The sequence below is a fragment of the Chiloscyllium plagiosum genome, unplaced genomic scaffold (genome assembly GCF_037043375.1).
Source record: "Chiloscyllium plagiosum isolate Xiang-an unplaced genomic scaffold, Cpla_swu_hap1 HiC_scaffold_10, whole genome shotgun sequence".
Lineage (NCBI taxonomy): Eukaryota > Metazoa > Chordata > Chondrichthyes > Orectolobiformes > Hemiscylliidae > Chiloscyllium > Chiloscyllium plagiosum.
The window spans coordinates 73,152,636-73,169,613 of NW_028270148.1; the positions used below are offsets into that span (position 1 = coordinate 73,152,636).

Sequence of the window (16,978 nt, forward strand, 5' to 3'; positions counted from 1 at the left end):
ACCCACATCAAATGGTCAACTTCTCACTACATTTAGTATAGACCATTGTCACACTTACATGACAGATGGTCAAGTGATGATATGCAGCAACCTTGGAAGTTACATACATAATGGTTCCTCTTCGGCCAGTATTGACCTTTTGTAAATTCTTTCAAGTTCAATTTGCAAGCACCAATGGAATGTTCCAAATTGTCTTTGACATGCATCTGACCCTGAGGCACCTTCACTTTGCATACATAGCAAATCGGTAATTGCAAATGAAATATAGCAGTGCTTTACAAATGATTGTAGCAACAAATATATGAAGCAATGTCCTAAATCCAACAAATGTGCATCCTGCACTTTTGTCCATCAAATGAACACTGACTCTGCCCACACTGGGCATTGGTCCAGCCATGTTCTAGTAGCATTTCATATCAGAGTGCAGAAAGTGATGGCAGGGAATACTGCTCATGGTGGACACCATCAGTACAGGGCCCTGCCTGGTTGTCAGATACCCCCCTCCAAGGCCCACATGTCTCTGCTTATTTCACAATACCGTAACAGCCCATTTTCACCCAAACTGCTCAATGTCGGGACCCAGCACATTGAGCTTGGCCTACAACTATTCTTCTTGCCCCTGAACAGTATAATTATATCTCATGATGCCTGATCTTCAGTCCTGTTCCTGTGGAGGCTGGGGTAGTGGTCAGTGATAATAACACCCTCTCCTGTAGTCTAACATGCCCTCCAATGCTGATTTGCATATCCCAGATTCCCCATCACTGTCCCCACCTCTGTAAATACCTGTTTCCCCACTACCCCCTCAGTATTATAGCACCCCCCCCCCCCCCTCCTCCAGGAGTGAACATTTTGTTTTTCCTTCAGGTCGCCATAAAATCTTCCTGAAAAATTGATGCAAAGTCTCAGGATGGTATTCACCCAAGCCTCTGAATGACTTCGACAAGTCATGAATGGTCAGACCTCTGATTGCTGTATTTACAACTCCCAATTTAAAGTTTACATTCCCCTGACTGTTAATGATGGCCCCACTGGATTTACAGCTGAACATCCCCTGAAACCACCTGAAATGCACTGAAAAGAACATCCCAAACACATGATTGAGTGGTTAAGCCCTAGAATGTGTGCAGACTGTGCCTGCGACTGAATGTACTCAGCCTCCCTGACTGACAGTGAACCGCTCCCCGTGCCCCCAACTGTACTAAGAAGTAGCCCTGACCAGTTTCCAAAATGATTACTTATTTAAATGTACATTCAGTGTGTTTGCCCACTTGATGTCTTGGTGTACAGTAAGGCAAGATGTTTCCCCCTGCTGCAGACAGGTTCCTACTGGCAAGAATGATGAGCAGCATGTCTGTGTGCTTGTCCTAAAGAGCACTTCATTATGGCAGTACTGATAACAGGCATACCATGCAAAGGCAAGACATGGATGTTGAGAGCTTGCAGTTAAATGCTAAGTAAGCAAGCACTAAGAAAACAAGAAAGATACAGCCTGGTCTGATTCTTGAGCTGGATGTTAGTCCATTGGGTCAAAAGCTACTTAGAAGTCAAGGTCAGTCACTCTTACCTTATCTTTGAATTTTGCCATTTTTGAATTAAGACCATCAGGAGCTGAACAGCCCGAGCAGAACCCTAATTGAGCATCACTAAACATGTTGGTGAGCAAATGCTATTTTGGTCACAGATTCAGCATCTACTTCCATCACCTTACTAATGATGAGAAAGTGAGGACTGCAGATGCTGGAGATCAGAGCTGAAAAATGTGTTGCTGGAAAAGCGCAGCATCCAAGGAGCAGGGGAATCGACGTTTTGGGCATAAGCCCTTCTTCAGGAATGACGAAGGTGTGCCAAGCAGGCTAAGATAAAATGTAGGGAGGAGGGACTTGGGGGAGGGGCGTTGGGAATGCGATAGGTGGAAAGAGGTTAAGGTGAGGGTGATAGGCCGGAGAGTGGGTGGGGGCGGAGAGGTCGGGAAGAAGATTGCAGGTCAAGAAGGCGGTGCTGAGTCCGAGGGTTGGGACTGAGATAAGGTGGGGGGAGAGGAAATGAGGAAGCTGGAGAAATCTGCATTCATCCCTTGTGGTTGGAGGGTTCCTAGGCGGAAGATGAGGCGCTCTTCCTCCAAGCATCATGTTGCCATGGTTTGGCAATGGAGGAGGCCAAGGACCTGCATGTCCTTGGCGGAGTGGGAGGGGGAGTTAAAGTGTTCAGCCACGGGGCAGATGGGTTGGTTGGTGCGGGTGTCCCAGAGGTGTTCTCTGATGATGAGACCAGATTGACAACAGGCTAATTGGCCAGGTGGATTTGTCCTGCACTTGTGAACAGGAGATACCAAAACAATTTTCTTGTAGGTTACTGGAACAGCAGTGCAAAATGTATGACAACTTCTGAAGCACATGTCTTCTGTATTAGTGACAAATTTTGTTTTGGATTGTAGCCTTTGTAGAATTCAATACATTCTGTTATTCCTTAATATCATATGGTGAATCAAATCAGCTGAAGACTGACATCTGTGACGCTAGAGATGGTGACCTCAGGAGGAGGTTGAGATGAATCAACCATTTGACACCTTTATCTGATGTAAACAAATGCTTCAGTTTGGTCTTATGCACTGATGAGCTTGTCTTCCCCATTTCTGAAGATGGAGATAGTTGTGGACCCTCTTCCATCGGTTAATTTTTCAAATGTACACAATCTTTCAAGATTGGATGTGACAGGACTGCAGAGTTTAAAACTGATTCGTTGGTTGTGGGATTGTTTGCTCCTGTCTATTGCATGCTGTTTTCCTGTTTGGCATGCAAGTGTTGTAGCTCCACCAGGTTGACACTTCATTTTTAGATATGCTGGTATTGCTGTTACCTCCTGCTCTCTCAGTTGTACTGGGTTGAGTTCCATTGCTTGATGGTAATTGTAAAGTGCGAAGAGGCCATGATGTGAAGTTACAGATTGTAGCTGAGTATAATTCTGCCGTGCTGAATGCCCACAGCATTACATGGATATCTGGAATTGAGGTGCGATATAGTGGAGCATTCTTCTACTGTTATGTTAACTGTTCACCATCATTCAGGAGTGCATTAGAATAACCAAGTTTAGAGTTAACATGAATAAAGATTTCAATAGCAGAAGACCTATGGTTGGATGTGGACAGTTTAACAGAGGTGAAAATCGCTGGTCTTAATGTGAATAATTGGCATTAACCATGATCCTTGATTTAATTGCATGGTGGAACAAGCTTGAGGGGCTAAATAACCTACTCCTGTACACTTGTTTTTATCAGCAAGAGGAATGTAAATAAGGGAAAGGTCACCAATATTAGATCTGAGAATTCGGAATGATCGCTGAATCTTATAAAAATGTCATCACCAATTCATTTTGGTCGTGCAAAAAAAAATGCCAGCAAAGGTCCATTCTGGCAGATTCAGTCAAATACAGTGTCAATTACTTGACTGTGAAACAAAGCCTACTATTCACTCTTATATCTTGCTTACAAATGCAGGGGAAATAGATACAAATAATTACATTTGTGTGCTTGCCAAAAGAGAAAATGCATTTGATAAAATTCCTTCTTTTTCAAAACTTTTGGCAAGTGTCATAGAATCATCTGTCCAACTGCCAGCTGATAGTTACACTTGTACTTGTACAGAGGAGTACAGAACACACCACTGCAAGTACTGGACAAGACTGTCTGGCATTTGTATACTGCCTTTGGTGCTGTTTAACCTTCAGGGTCTTCAGCACACATTGAAACCAAAATTGTACACTTTTCTGTCAGTGGTATGATAGGTGGGGTGATTGTGAAATGTGTCCCATACTAACAGAAACATGGCCATCACTAGATCGTAGAATCTCTACAGTGTGGAAACAGGCCATTTGGCCCAACGAGTCCATGCTGACCCTCCGAAGAGTAACCCATCCAGACCCACTCCCCATTACTCGATATTTACCTCTGACTAATGCACCTAACCTACACATCCCTCAACACGATGGGCAATATAGAGTCATAGAGATGTACAACACGGAAACGGACCCTTCAGTCCGACCCGTCCATGCCAACCTGATATCCCAACCCAAAGAGGTCCCATCTGCCAGCACCTGACCCATATCTCTCTAAATCCTTCCCATTCATATACCCATCCAAATGCCTTTTAAATGTTGCAATTGTACTAGCATCCTGTATAGCTGCAACATGACCTCCCAACTCCTGTACTCAATACTCTGACCAATAAAGGAAAGCATGCCAAATGCCTTCTTCACTATCCACGACTCCACTTTCAAGGGAGCTATGAACCTGCACTCCAAGGTCTCTTTGTTCAGCAACACTCCCATAGGACCTTATCATTAAGTGTATAAAGTCCTCCTAAGATTTGCTTTCCCAAAATGCAGCATCTCACATTTATCTAAATTAAACTCCATCTGCCACTTCTCAGCCCATTGGCCCATCTGATCAAGATCCCGTTGTAATCTGCAGTAATCTTCTTCGCTGTCCGCTACACCTCCAACTTTAGTGTCATCTGCAAACTTACTAACTATACTTCTTATGCTCACATCCAAATCATTTATATAAATGACGAAAAGTAGTGGACCCAGCACAGATCCTTGTGGCACTCCACTGGTCACAGGCCACCAGTCTGAAAAACAACCCTCCACCACCACCCTCTGTCTTCTACCTTTGAGTCAGTTCTGTATCCATGTATTCCGTGAGATCTATCCTTGCTAACCAGTCTCCTATGGGGAACCTTGTTAAACGCCTTACTGAAGTCCATATAGATCACGTCCACTGCTCTGCCCTCATCAATCCTTTCTCTTACTTCTTCAATGAACTCAATCAAGTTTGTGAGACATGATTTCTCATGCACAAAGCCATGTTGACTATCCTTAATCAGTCCTTGCCTTTCCAAATGCATATACATCCTGTCTCTCAGGTTTCTCTCCAACAACTTGCCCACAACCGATGTCAGGCTCACTGGTCTAGTCAGTTCCCTGGCTTGTCCTTATCACCCTTCTTAAACAGTGGCAGCACGTTAGCCAACCTCTAGTCTTCCGGCACCTCACCTGTGACTATCGATGATAGAAATATTTCAGTAAGAGGCCCAGCAATCACTTCCCTAGCTTCCCAGAGAGTTCTAGGGTACAGCTGATCAGGTCCTGGGGATGTATCCACTTGTCTGCATTTCAAGACATCCAGCACTTCCTCCTCTGTAATATGGACATTTTTCAAGATGTCACCATCTATTTCCCTACATCCTATATCTTCCATGTCCTTTTCCACAGTAAATACTGATAGCATGGCCAATTCACCTAACCTGCACATCTTTGGATTGTGGGAGGAAACCGGAGCATCTAGAGGAAACCCACGCAGACACGAGGAGACTGTGCAAACTCTACATAGACAGCCACCCAAGGCTGGAATCAAAACTGGGTTCCTGGACCTGTGAGGTTAACCACTGAGCCACCATTCCTACTTAAGGGCCTCCTGCTGCTATCACTGGAGAGGCCCATGCAGAGATGCAGTCTTCAGTTATAAGTGCCAAGGGGATGGTCCGTCTCAACCTCCTCCTTGGAGGTCCCCATCCCAAGCATCACAAATGCCTTCCTTCAGATAATTTGATACAGCTGAAAGCACTGGATACTGCAAACTCCATGGATGCTGATAACATTCTGGCAATATTACTGAAGACGTGATCCAGAAACTGCTGCATCCCGAAACAAGCCATTCCAATATGAAGAAAAGCAATAGTTTGATCAGGGGACTTTGGAGGTGTTTCCTTGTTGGGCATCATTGGGTGAAACTCCTCCAAAGTGTTTCCTCCTTTTGACCTGGCAGCCTCTACAGTCCCCAAATATCCTCCTTTCCTCCCCTCAAAGGATCTGCCAGCATGGTCATTGTCACCTCACAGTCTGGGCTCTTACTTTCAAGTTGGGATGGTGGTAGCGCAGATACTGTTGCAGTCCTAATACACGCCACTTCTAGTAACACTGCTTGAATGCAAGAGTTGCCAGCTGTTTGACCAGCTGAGAGCTTTCTCTGAGAAGCTGAAACTCTAACCGTGAGTCAATTGTTATCACACATGTTAAAATTGATTGCGATGTTGTGTTAAATTACCACAAGCTGTTTTTAATTTGGATACTTGTTAAGAAATCTTTCAGACATTCAAATAGTGAAACAATTATTTAAACTTTATTGCATCTAGCAATCAAAATGAGACCTCTCAAGTAAGCAGGTTAAGCCTCACAGCCCAACTTGGCTATTACCAAATTAAAGTGGACTCTAGCTATGATTCCAAAAAACAGTGATTGTCCCTGGATATCCAGGGTTTGATCCTTGTGCAGTGTAGTTCTTCAGTTCCGCTGCTGAGGATTCCTGAAGTTGGATTCTTACACAATGTTCTGTCTTTCAAGCTTGTGGTGTGACATTATTAATTACCCTTTCATTCTTTCATCCACAATATTGCAAGTCTGCAGTCTATGTTCCTTGAAAACACAGCTTTTCCTGTCATTAACTCCTTAGATTTTTCAATCATTTGTCTTTGGAGCATAAGACAGCCAGTTATCAATGAGTTGTTAAAATAGTTTTGATGATGTAACTTTGACTCCTTCTTTTCCCAGGCATGAATAATTGCTTTGAGTCCCTGTAAAAAAGTTGTCCTTGTCCCATAACAATTTATTCCAGACAGAATTATTGCTGCTTTCTTTTAATCCATGAACAGTTGTTAGAGTTCTGAAGTTGACAGTATCACAGTCACTCCTTTTTGTTCATTATTTTTAATATGATCAACAAACACTAATGTAATTAACTATCTTCCACTACATTGGTTTATATCCAAGTTGAGTTGGTACACCATGCACAATTTAAAATGCACCATTTCACTATGCAGTACAGATATATGCAAATCTATAATCAATAAATGAATTACAGAATAATGATTTGTAAATAAATCACAAAACAAAATAGGGTAATAAGCATGCCAAAAAAATGACAATAAACAATTGATGTGAAATAACACGATGGGGTACCTATCATAGTTTTAATATTATCATGTCTTAACAGAAGTGATTCCATTTTCAACTACAGCTAACAGCAAAACGAGGTAGTAACAAAAACAAGATGGATCCAAAATAATAACAAGATCTGAAACAATACAAACTCACGTGGCTCTGTGTGTATTATTTCCCAAATTTCTGACGTTAGCCCAGCAAGTATGTTCCTCACTGTCTTAATCTCTATCTCAGTTCTCTGATTGTTCTGCTTAACCTTAATGTGTAACCTGCGTGCCTTTCTCAAAATCCCTTTTATTTCTTCCCAAGAAGACATAACCATCGGTCTAGGCAAGTCAGTCATATGAAAAGTCACAGATTTTCTCTTCCTGATGTTAAACAGTTCAATTGTTCTTATGTGCATGAGCATTTGAGAGTGAATGCAAAATGTCAAATCAGAGACGGAACATGACAAGTTATGATGATATTCTTTTAAAGTATTGTGATATAGTATGCTCCTTTACCTACACATCCAATTCTGATTATATTTACTCAAGTAGTACTTGAAATTTCGCGGATCTTACAGGTCTCCCACCACCTTTTCTATTGTATAAGGTTCACATCCAGATGATGTTTTGCATCACTCTAATATTTTGTACTGTTGTAACACTTAACAGTTTTTTTATCCTCAGACAATTTTTCATCCCTAACTCAAGACCTATTCTGTTCCCTCCAATATGCGAATCATTAGTTCATACTTTTGTTAATCTCCTTAACTCACAGAGATTTTAGGATTCCTGTCCCATCAGCTAAATTTGGGCTTAACCCTTCATCAGCACTGGGAAGGGGGAAGGAGGCTGAAAAAGAAATGGGACGAGAGGGTAGGGCTAGGGGAAAGGTAGTTGGGATGGTGATAGGTGGGTGAAGGTAGGACATGATTTTGATAGGTTGGTGGGAAGTGTGGAGCAGATAGGTGGGAAGGAAGATGGACTAGTAGGTCAGGTCAGGAGGGTGGATTCCTGATGAAGGGCTTTTGCCCGAAACGTCGATTCTGCTGCTCCTTGGATGCTGCTTGAACTGCTGTGCTCTTCCAGCACCACTAATCCAAAATCAGGAGGGTGGAGCCAAGTCGGAGGGTTGGATCTAGGATGTGGTGGAGGAAGGGGTGACTTGAAAACTGGTGAATTCAATGTTGGGACCGTGTGGTTATCGGCTCTCGAGGTGGAAGCTGACGTGTTCTCCTCCAGTTTGCAAAAAGCCATTTTTAGACAGTGGAGGAGACCCAGAATGGACATGTCATGGGGGAGTGGGTGGGGGAGTTGAAATGAATGGCTGCAGAAGCTGGAGTTGTTGGTATATGCGGAACAAGGATGTTCTCTGAACCGTTTCACGAGTTTATGCTCAGTCTCTCCAATGTATCGGAGACCACATCAAGAGCAAATGAGTTTCGAGGTTATGCAAGTAAATCTCTGATAGGTGTGGAATGACCCTTTTGGGCTTTGGACAGAGAGAGGGGGGAGATGTGGCCGCAAGTTTTGCACCTTCTGTGGGGGCAAGGGAAGGTGTCAGATGTGGAGAGGTGATTGGTCAGAAGTAACTTCTTTGTTCCCTTGTTATATTTGGCATGAACCATCTATTTGAAGACACAGCTTATCGTGTCATTAACTCATTAAATTCTTCTCAGAATAGTTGGGGATATTTCCCTTCCCACTCCTTTCCACCTTCTGCAAAGACCGTTCCCTCTGTGACTGTCTGGTCAGGTCCACGTCCTCCCTCCCGTCCTGGCACCTTCCCCTGCCACTGCAGGAATTGCAAAACCTGTGCCCACACCTCCTCCCTCACATCCATCAAAGTTTTACCTGCACATCCACGAATATCATTTATTGTATCCGTTGCTCACGATGCAGTCTCCTCTACATTGGAGAGACTGGACGCCTCCTAGCAGAGTGCTTTAGGGAACATCTCCAGGACACCCGCACCAATCAACCACACCGCCTTGTGGCCCAATATTTCAACTCCCCCTCGCATTCTGCCGAGGATATGGAGGTCCTGGGCCTCCTTCACCGCGGCTCCCTCACCACCAGACGCCTGGAGGAAGAATGCCTCATCTTCTGCCTCAAAACACTTCAACCCCAGGGCATCAATGTGGACTTCAACAGTTTCCTCATTTCCCCTTCCCCCACCTCACCCTAGTTCCAAACTTCCAGCTCAGCACTGTCCCCATGACTTGTCCAACCTGCCTATCTTCTTTTCCACCTATCCACTCCACCCTCCTCCCTGACCAATCCCCTTCATCCCCTCCTCCACTCACCTATTGTACTCTATGCTACTTTCTCCCCACCCCAACCTCCTCTAGCTTATCTCTCCACCCTTCAGGCTCTCTGCCTGTATTCCTGATGAAGGGCTTTTGCCCGAAATGTTGATTTTACTGCTCCTTGGAAGCTCCCTGAACTGCTGTGAGCTTCCAGCACCACTAATCCAGAATCTGGTTTCCAGTATTTGCAGTCATTGTTTTTACCCTCTGTATCCAAATGGCTAGTTCTCCCGCTATTCCATGAGAACTACAATTACAATTCCTGTATTTATTTGTCCAAGTGTCTTATATTATCTAATGATTTCCCCTTGGCTGAGGCCAAGGGCCTGCTTACAGCTGGAGATTTGGCCAGCAACGAGTAGCTGATTAGTCTGTGAATGGTGACTGGTTATCAATAACAAAGGTCCTCTGCCTACCTATAATTATGTGATTGGTTCCCAAATAGCTACACAGTTTACGGGTGTAAATGTTTGCAAGAAGCCATCAGATCTTCAAAAGGGAGAGAGCTATCCTCACACCTGAAGACAAACAGTCAATTTTTCCCACATCAACTGTTGTATGTTATGACATTTTAGCAATTAAATCAAAACTTTATAAATGTGAACCAGCTGACCTGTACCTCCTGCAAACAAGTGAAAGTACCTAGAAAAGGAAGATGAAAGAGCAGTGCACTGACAAACCGAAAGGTTCACCTGAGCAAACACTGAACAGGGATCATTGAACTGCCCTTAACTTTTTTTTTGTAGTTCCAGTTCACTATCCTAGTGAGGCAGATGCAATCACTTTTGTCAGACAGGTATAAACTTTAGAAATCTCTACCTTCATCAAAATGTTCTTTTTTAAAACAAGAAAGTGTTAACACTGAAGTAAAAGAAAATATTAGTGTATTGGGATATGAAAAAAATCATTGCATGCTCACATTGCATACACAATTCATTGTAAAGCAGTATGCATAAAATATTCTTGATTACTGTATATTGTTACTTTTGTTGCTAGTTGTTGCAAACAATATAACTGCAGGAATAAAATGATTACACCCTATGCATTACAATTCACCCCCTGGCAAATAATCATTTCTAGAAGTTGCACAGATTTTACATATTTTCTTTGTTGTAGTGGAACTGAACACCTTGGGGATTAGCAGATGAGTAAAGATTGCACATTGTGTGAAGAACATGCGAGAGGTCATTAGGTCCACAGAAGAACACACCAATGTTGGCCCTAATGAAAATGAAAGGTTAGAGGCAATTCAGGGCAAGGCATCTTGTACTTCCCATACTGTTAGCATTCTAATTTGTATGTTCATACCACAGATTGGCATTCAATTGCGCAAAGAGGTCGAGCACATCACTGCACTCAGCTGCCATCAGCTTGCGGTCACTTCTTCGATACAAAATTGGATCATTTACTGATGAATCCTGTTTCTACAGTTATGAAAATTAACATATTCTGGTCTTCTCTGCATTAAATGGGAAACATACTGTGAATGAATTATATGACTGAATATACGACATTCAATTTATGTTATGGATGACCCATGTAAACACTCTTGATATGTATCAGTTGCAACTCACTGCAAGTAGTTTATGGATGTTAGTACAAGGTAAAGGTAACTAAAGGGGGAAAAAAGCAATGTATCATGCTTAAAATATAATTTGCAAGAAATTTGATTGTTTTCTGTGCAAAAGAATTACTTGATGCAATAATTTTTTTGCCATACCTGAGTTGGTTGAGTTTCATCAAGTATATAACAGAGAAAATACGTTATTTAAGCCAACTAATCTGTTGCTTAAGTTCCACACAAGACTTCATCTAACACTATGGGCATTCCTCACCAATGTTGTCTCTGAACTGTGTGGCTATGTGGCCATTCCCAGGATTTATGCATGCTGATCTGGGAGTTATTGCTGTGACACATTCACTTCCAGTTTCTTCAGCCATTACCATGCATGGACCCTGGAGGCTCTTTTATGGAGAAATTAGAAGGAATGTAGTTTCTTCTTTTTTCATGTAATAACTCTTCAATGCATCTAAATACCTCAACTACTCTATGTGGTGGCATAAATCAGAATAGTGCAGATACTATAAATCTAAAGAAGCATAGAAAATGCTGGAAATATCCAAAAGGCAGCATCACGAAAACAAAAATAGAGTTAACCTTAGATTCTGATGAATTGTCATCACCATATGTGCTTATATGCCCCAAATTCTTACCACTTGCCTCAGTAATGATGTTTCTCCTGAAAATTAAATTTATTGGTAACTGTCTAATATGTATTTCTTCTAGATTTGAATTCCCTTACAAGTGGAAACATTTTACTGTTCCTTGTGAATCCTTTCTACATCTCCTACAATTCCTCAATAACTATCCTTTTAATCATGTGAATGCCAGAACTGACTAGTCATCAAAGTCTGCTGTAACAAAATTTACCATAACTTCTCTGCTTTTCAGTTCTATCCATCTAGAAATGAACCCTGGGTGCTTGGTTTGCCTTTTTAAATTGCCTTCTGAAGCCAATTTTTTTACACTTGCAGTATGTTGCAACATGTTTTCTTCTGAGCAAATATTGGTTAAATACAGAATTTAAAAAAAAACTAAATTAGTGGAAGCTGAGGCAGCAGGTTTTTAAAGATGTAAAACATGTAAAACCCCTAAACGTGTAAGCTACTGTGAAGGAAGATAAGCACATTTACAGTATTTTAATAACTAGATAAAATAGTATTATTCACTTATCCTAAGGTAAAAGTAAAAAAAATCAGCACAGTTTCTATTTTGGAGTACAGTATATAGGAGCTGGTAGACAATGAAATCTGCATTAGAAGTCTCCATCTTGAACCTCGCAAATTCAGAATCACTGAGTTGATGTGCGAGTTGGAGAGAAGGGCATATGAAGGAAGGGTATCATTTATTCCATGTATTGGTCACACCTTGTACCAGGGACAGGTTCCATATAGGTTTGTGTAAATAAAAGTGCACAGTTAGGTGAACCCAAGTAAGATAGAGAATGAGAAACCATGCAAAGTTATCATATCGTATCTGAACCATGTACTTGAAAAAAGTCTGTTAGAAGGTAACCAGACTGCAAACCATGGCAAGAGATATAGTCCAAAGGGAGGAGGGAGAGGAGGAGAAGGAGACATGATATGGTAATTGTAGGAACTAAAAATCGCAGGACCTCAAGGATTACCATCCTTGGATTATCAACTGTGCCATATGCAAATTTATATGGAGATAAACATGTGTTCAGGAGTGGTGTGGCTGAGTATAATTCCAGTCTATGGGACACTGGAAGAGGAATAATATATCATAGAAATGGGCTTCACCTAAACTGGCTCTGACCAGGGCAAATTGAGCAGTCACAATGACCTGAAACCAGTAAATATTGCGAGGTGATGTGGGGGAGTGGGAGTGCTCAGATGGAAAAAAATACAAATGATAGTTCACAAAATAACAAAAGAGAGTCAAGTATAGGTTGGGATAAGGAAAAGGGACAAACTAAATCAATTCTTGGCACAAATTCAATTATAACTTTAATTTACATTTAAGTCTAGCCTGACAATGGTAGTAGGGAAGATGCCAGTATCCATTATAAAAGATTTAATTGCAAAACACTTGGAAAACAATGACAGGGCCAGTCACAGTCAGGATGGATTTACAATAGGGAAATAATGCTAATGCTACTGGAACTTTATTTGAACTTTCAGTAAGGTCCCATATAACAGTAAGCAAAAGTCCCATTTAAACATGTAAAATTAAAGTGCATGGGATTGGGGGTAGTTTATGGAAATGAATAGAGAATGGTTGGTGGACAGGAAACAACGAGTAGTAGTAAATGGTCTTTTTCTGAGTGACCAGCAATAACTAGGGAGGTGCTACAAAGATCAGTATTTGGACCCCAGCTATTCACAATGTACATTCATGATTTAGATGAGGAAACTAAATAGAATATCTCCAAATTTGCAAACGACACAAACTTAGTGGGTAAACTGTGAGGAAGATGCAGAAATGTTTCAGTGTGATTTAGATAGGTTGAGTGAGTAGGCAAATGCATGGCAGATGAAGTATAATGTGAAGTATACTGTGAAGTTATTCACTTTGGTATCAAAAACAGGAAGAGAGATTATTATCTGAAATGCGACAGATTGCAACAAAACCTGGATGATACGTACACAAGTCACTGAGAGTAAGCTTGCATACAACAGGAGGCAAATGGTATGTTGGCCTTCGTAGAGATAGGATTCAAGTATAGGAGCAGGGATATCTTCCTGCAACTGTACAGGACCTTGGTGAGGAGAAAGTGAGGTCTGCAGATGCTGGAGATCAGAGCTGAAAAATGTGTTGCTGGAACAGCGCAGCAGGTCAGGCAGCATCCAGGGAACAGGAGAATCGATGTTTCGGGCATAAGCCCTTCTTCAGGAATCATGGTGAGACCATACTTGGAATGATATTCTGGCTTTGGAGAAAATGCGATGAACGTATACTATACTGGTTCCTACGATGGCAGAACTGAAGTACAAATATAAACTGCATTGGTTAAGACTAGACAACGCCAGGTTATAGTCCAACAGGTTTAATTGGAAGCACACTAGCTTTCGGAGCGTCGCTCCTTCATCAGGTGGTAGCGGCCACTACCACCTGATGAAGGAGCGACGCTCCGAAAGCTAGTGTGCTTCCAATTAAACCTGTTGGACTATAACCTGGTTTTGGGTGATTTTTAACTTTGTACACCCCAGTCCAACACCAGCATCTCCAAATCTTGGTTAAGATTGTATTCATTGGAGTTTAGAAGAATGAGGGGAGATGTTATAGAAGTGTACAAAATTTTAACAGGACTAGACAGAGTAAACACAGGAAGGAAGTTCCCAAAGATTATGGAGTCCAGAACCCGGAGTCACAGTTTAAGGATGTGGGGTAGGTCATTTAGGTCTGAGTTGAGGAGAAATTTCTTCATTCAAAGATGATGAACCTGTCGAATTCTCTACCACAGAAAGCAGTTGAGGCAAAAAATATTGAATGTTTTCAAGAAAAACTGGATAAATTTAGCATAGAGCTAAAGGAGTCAAAGGAAGAAAATGAGAACTGGAATGATAGGCCATGAGCATAGTGAATAGTGAAGCAGGTTCAAATGGCCTACTCTTGCTCTGATTTTCCATTTTTATATATTTGGAAGTATTTGCACATAGTTGCCAAACATTTAGGAATGGAAACCAAATTTGACAGTTTTTGGTTCCTTAGGAAGGATAAGGAAAATTGTTGGAGGGGATGGAGTGGCCTGAATGAAAAAGGATAAAATCACTTCAATGGTAATTCAGGATATAATGAAAGTTAAAAAAAACACGGACAGGGAAATGTCTGTGTATGTTATTGTCGTGCACTTCCAGAACCATTTGATAAAGTCCCCTAGGAATTGAAATTTATGGAATTGGAGAGAAATTATAGATCAGGTTAGTAAATTAGCTGAGTGGAATGAGACTGAGAGAAGTGTGCAGGTAGTTAGCATCGGTATTAAGTGGATTGGGAGCAGTGTGCAGCGAGTGAGCATTGCAGTGAAGCAGACTGAGCACGAAAGATGATGGGGCCTTTGTTCCTGAAACAGCAAGACAGAGATAAGTAACAGCAACGTCATGAAGATTTGTGAGAGCAGGGCAGCAGTTCTATAAAAAAAAAGGTGAGAGAGAGCAGAGTTATCAGTTTCTCAAACATCATGAGTGATAAAAATTAGCAGCAGAGTCCCTTCAACTTGTTTCACTTCAAAGAGCTAAAGAGTTACATTGTAGAAAAAACAGGTAGGCGGTTGGTGAATAGTTCTGTGTTTTTTGATTTATTACAGCTGAAGAGCACATATACTAAGCCCATGGTTTTGAATATTATGAACTTTACATGTTTATTCAGTACTTTCTAAAGGTTGAGGTTACTATTTCAACCCTGCCAGGCAGTGTATTGCAGACCACCACTACCTTCTGGGTGAAAAAAAATCATTCCTCAAATCCACTGCAAACCAGAGCCTTTCACTTTACAAGGCTGTGCCCTTGTTCGTGACATTTCAACAAAGGGGAACAGCTGCTTTGTATCTACCCTAGCCACGGCCTCTTAATATTATAGACCTCAATCAGATCCTTACCTCACCTCTCTGCTCCAAGTAAAAATACCTGACCATACTCAGTCTCTGCGATTTTTGAGAAGATTTGAGAAAACTTTATATACTAATGTGACAGACCATAAATGGACAGACACACTAGAATGGTCCATAAGCATCAAATAGCAGCAAACACAGAAAATGAAAAAACTACCCCTACAGGAATAAACTGGACAAGCTCACAAAAAAGAACAACGCAGACAACACAGAGGCTTGGATAAAAAACCTATCAGACCAACCACTAACAGATACAGAAAAAGCCGTCCTGGTAAGAGGGTTAGACTACAACTACAGGTATGCAGACAAAAAGGACTTTCTAGTGGCATTAGAATCAACACTGAAGGACAACGGACTCACAGAAGAAACCCAGCAGACCAGAGAGACCAGTGGCACCAACACTAAGCAGGAAAAAGGAAAGAAACACACTCAACACACAGGAAAGGAAAGCCCTAGAAAGACTCAAAAAAAGACAAAAATACTGTAATGCTACCTGCAGACAAAGGTGCATGAGCATCTTTCTAAACAGAACGGAGTACATTGAAAAAGCGAACTCACTGCCTGCAGATACTGATACTTACTAACAGGTGGTGATAGACCTGACCCCACAACTAAAAAAACCATGTCACAGCCACATTGAAAAGGCTTCAGAAATCAGGACAAATAAACAAGACAGACTTCCAAAAATGAAACCGAATGGATCTAACACACCCTGCTTCTATGGACTACCTAAAGTACACAAACCAGGGGCCCTCCTCAGACCCACAGTCTCACTTCCTGGAACACTGACTTATAGACTAGCCAAAGAACTCCACCAAAAACAAATACCTAATGGAAGTCATGCCACTCCATTTACTCCACCAAGAATTCCTGAGCACCATCAAATACATCAAGATAGAAGAGGATGAAATAATGGTCTCCTTTGATGTAACAGCCCTGTTCACATCAATTAACGACAACCTCGCCAAAGAAACACTGACTGCACTACTAGAGGAATCAAAGACACAAACACCAGATAGCACCAACTTCATCAGCAAAGATAACATCCCCAAGTTAGTAGACCTGTGCCTCATAACCCACTTCACATTCAATAACAAGACCTACAAATAAATCAACGGAACACCCATGGGATCACCAATATCTGGATTCCTAGCAGAAGCAGTAATGCAGAAACTCAAACAAACAGCCCTCCCAAATACCTAACCTAAACTTTTGGTCCACACCTTTGTCATCACAAAATGGAACAAATTAGGGGAAACCTACAACACCATCAACAATATCCTTACTGGCATAAAATTCACTAAAGGGGAGGAGAACACCAACAGACTCCCATTCCGAGCTGTCACAATAGAACAAACAGTTAATGGAGAACTTCAAACCAGCATCTACAGGAAAACAATACACACAGACCAAATACTTAACCACTGAAGCAATCATTCCAACACCCATAAACAGAGCTTAATTAGGACATTATTTCAGCAAGCCACCACACACTGCAGCACCCACGAACTATGAACAGCTGAAGAAAAATAACTATACAGCGTATCCAAGAAGA

General features: G+C 41.6%; 1 protein-coding gene across 1 annotated transcript in view; it reads right to left on the reverse strand.

Moving 5' to 3' along the window:
• Positions 1 to 10,160: 10,160 nt before the first annotated feature.
• LOC122553236 (NADPH oxidase 3-like) overlaps positions 10,161 to 16,978 on the reverse strand; it is a 74,029-nt gene continuing 67,211 nt past the window's right edge. The window contains exon 13 of the mRNA XM_087991452.1: positions 10,161 to 10,510. Within this exon, the coding sequence (XP_087847578.1) occupies positions 10,384 to 10,510 (127 nt within the window). The 3' untranslated portion in view covers positions 10,161 to 10,383. The remainder of the gene's footprint in view (positions 10,511 to 16,978) is intronic.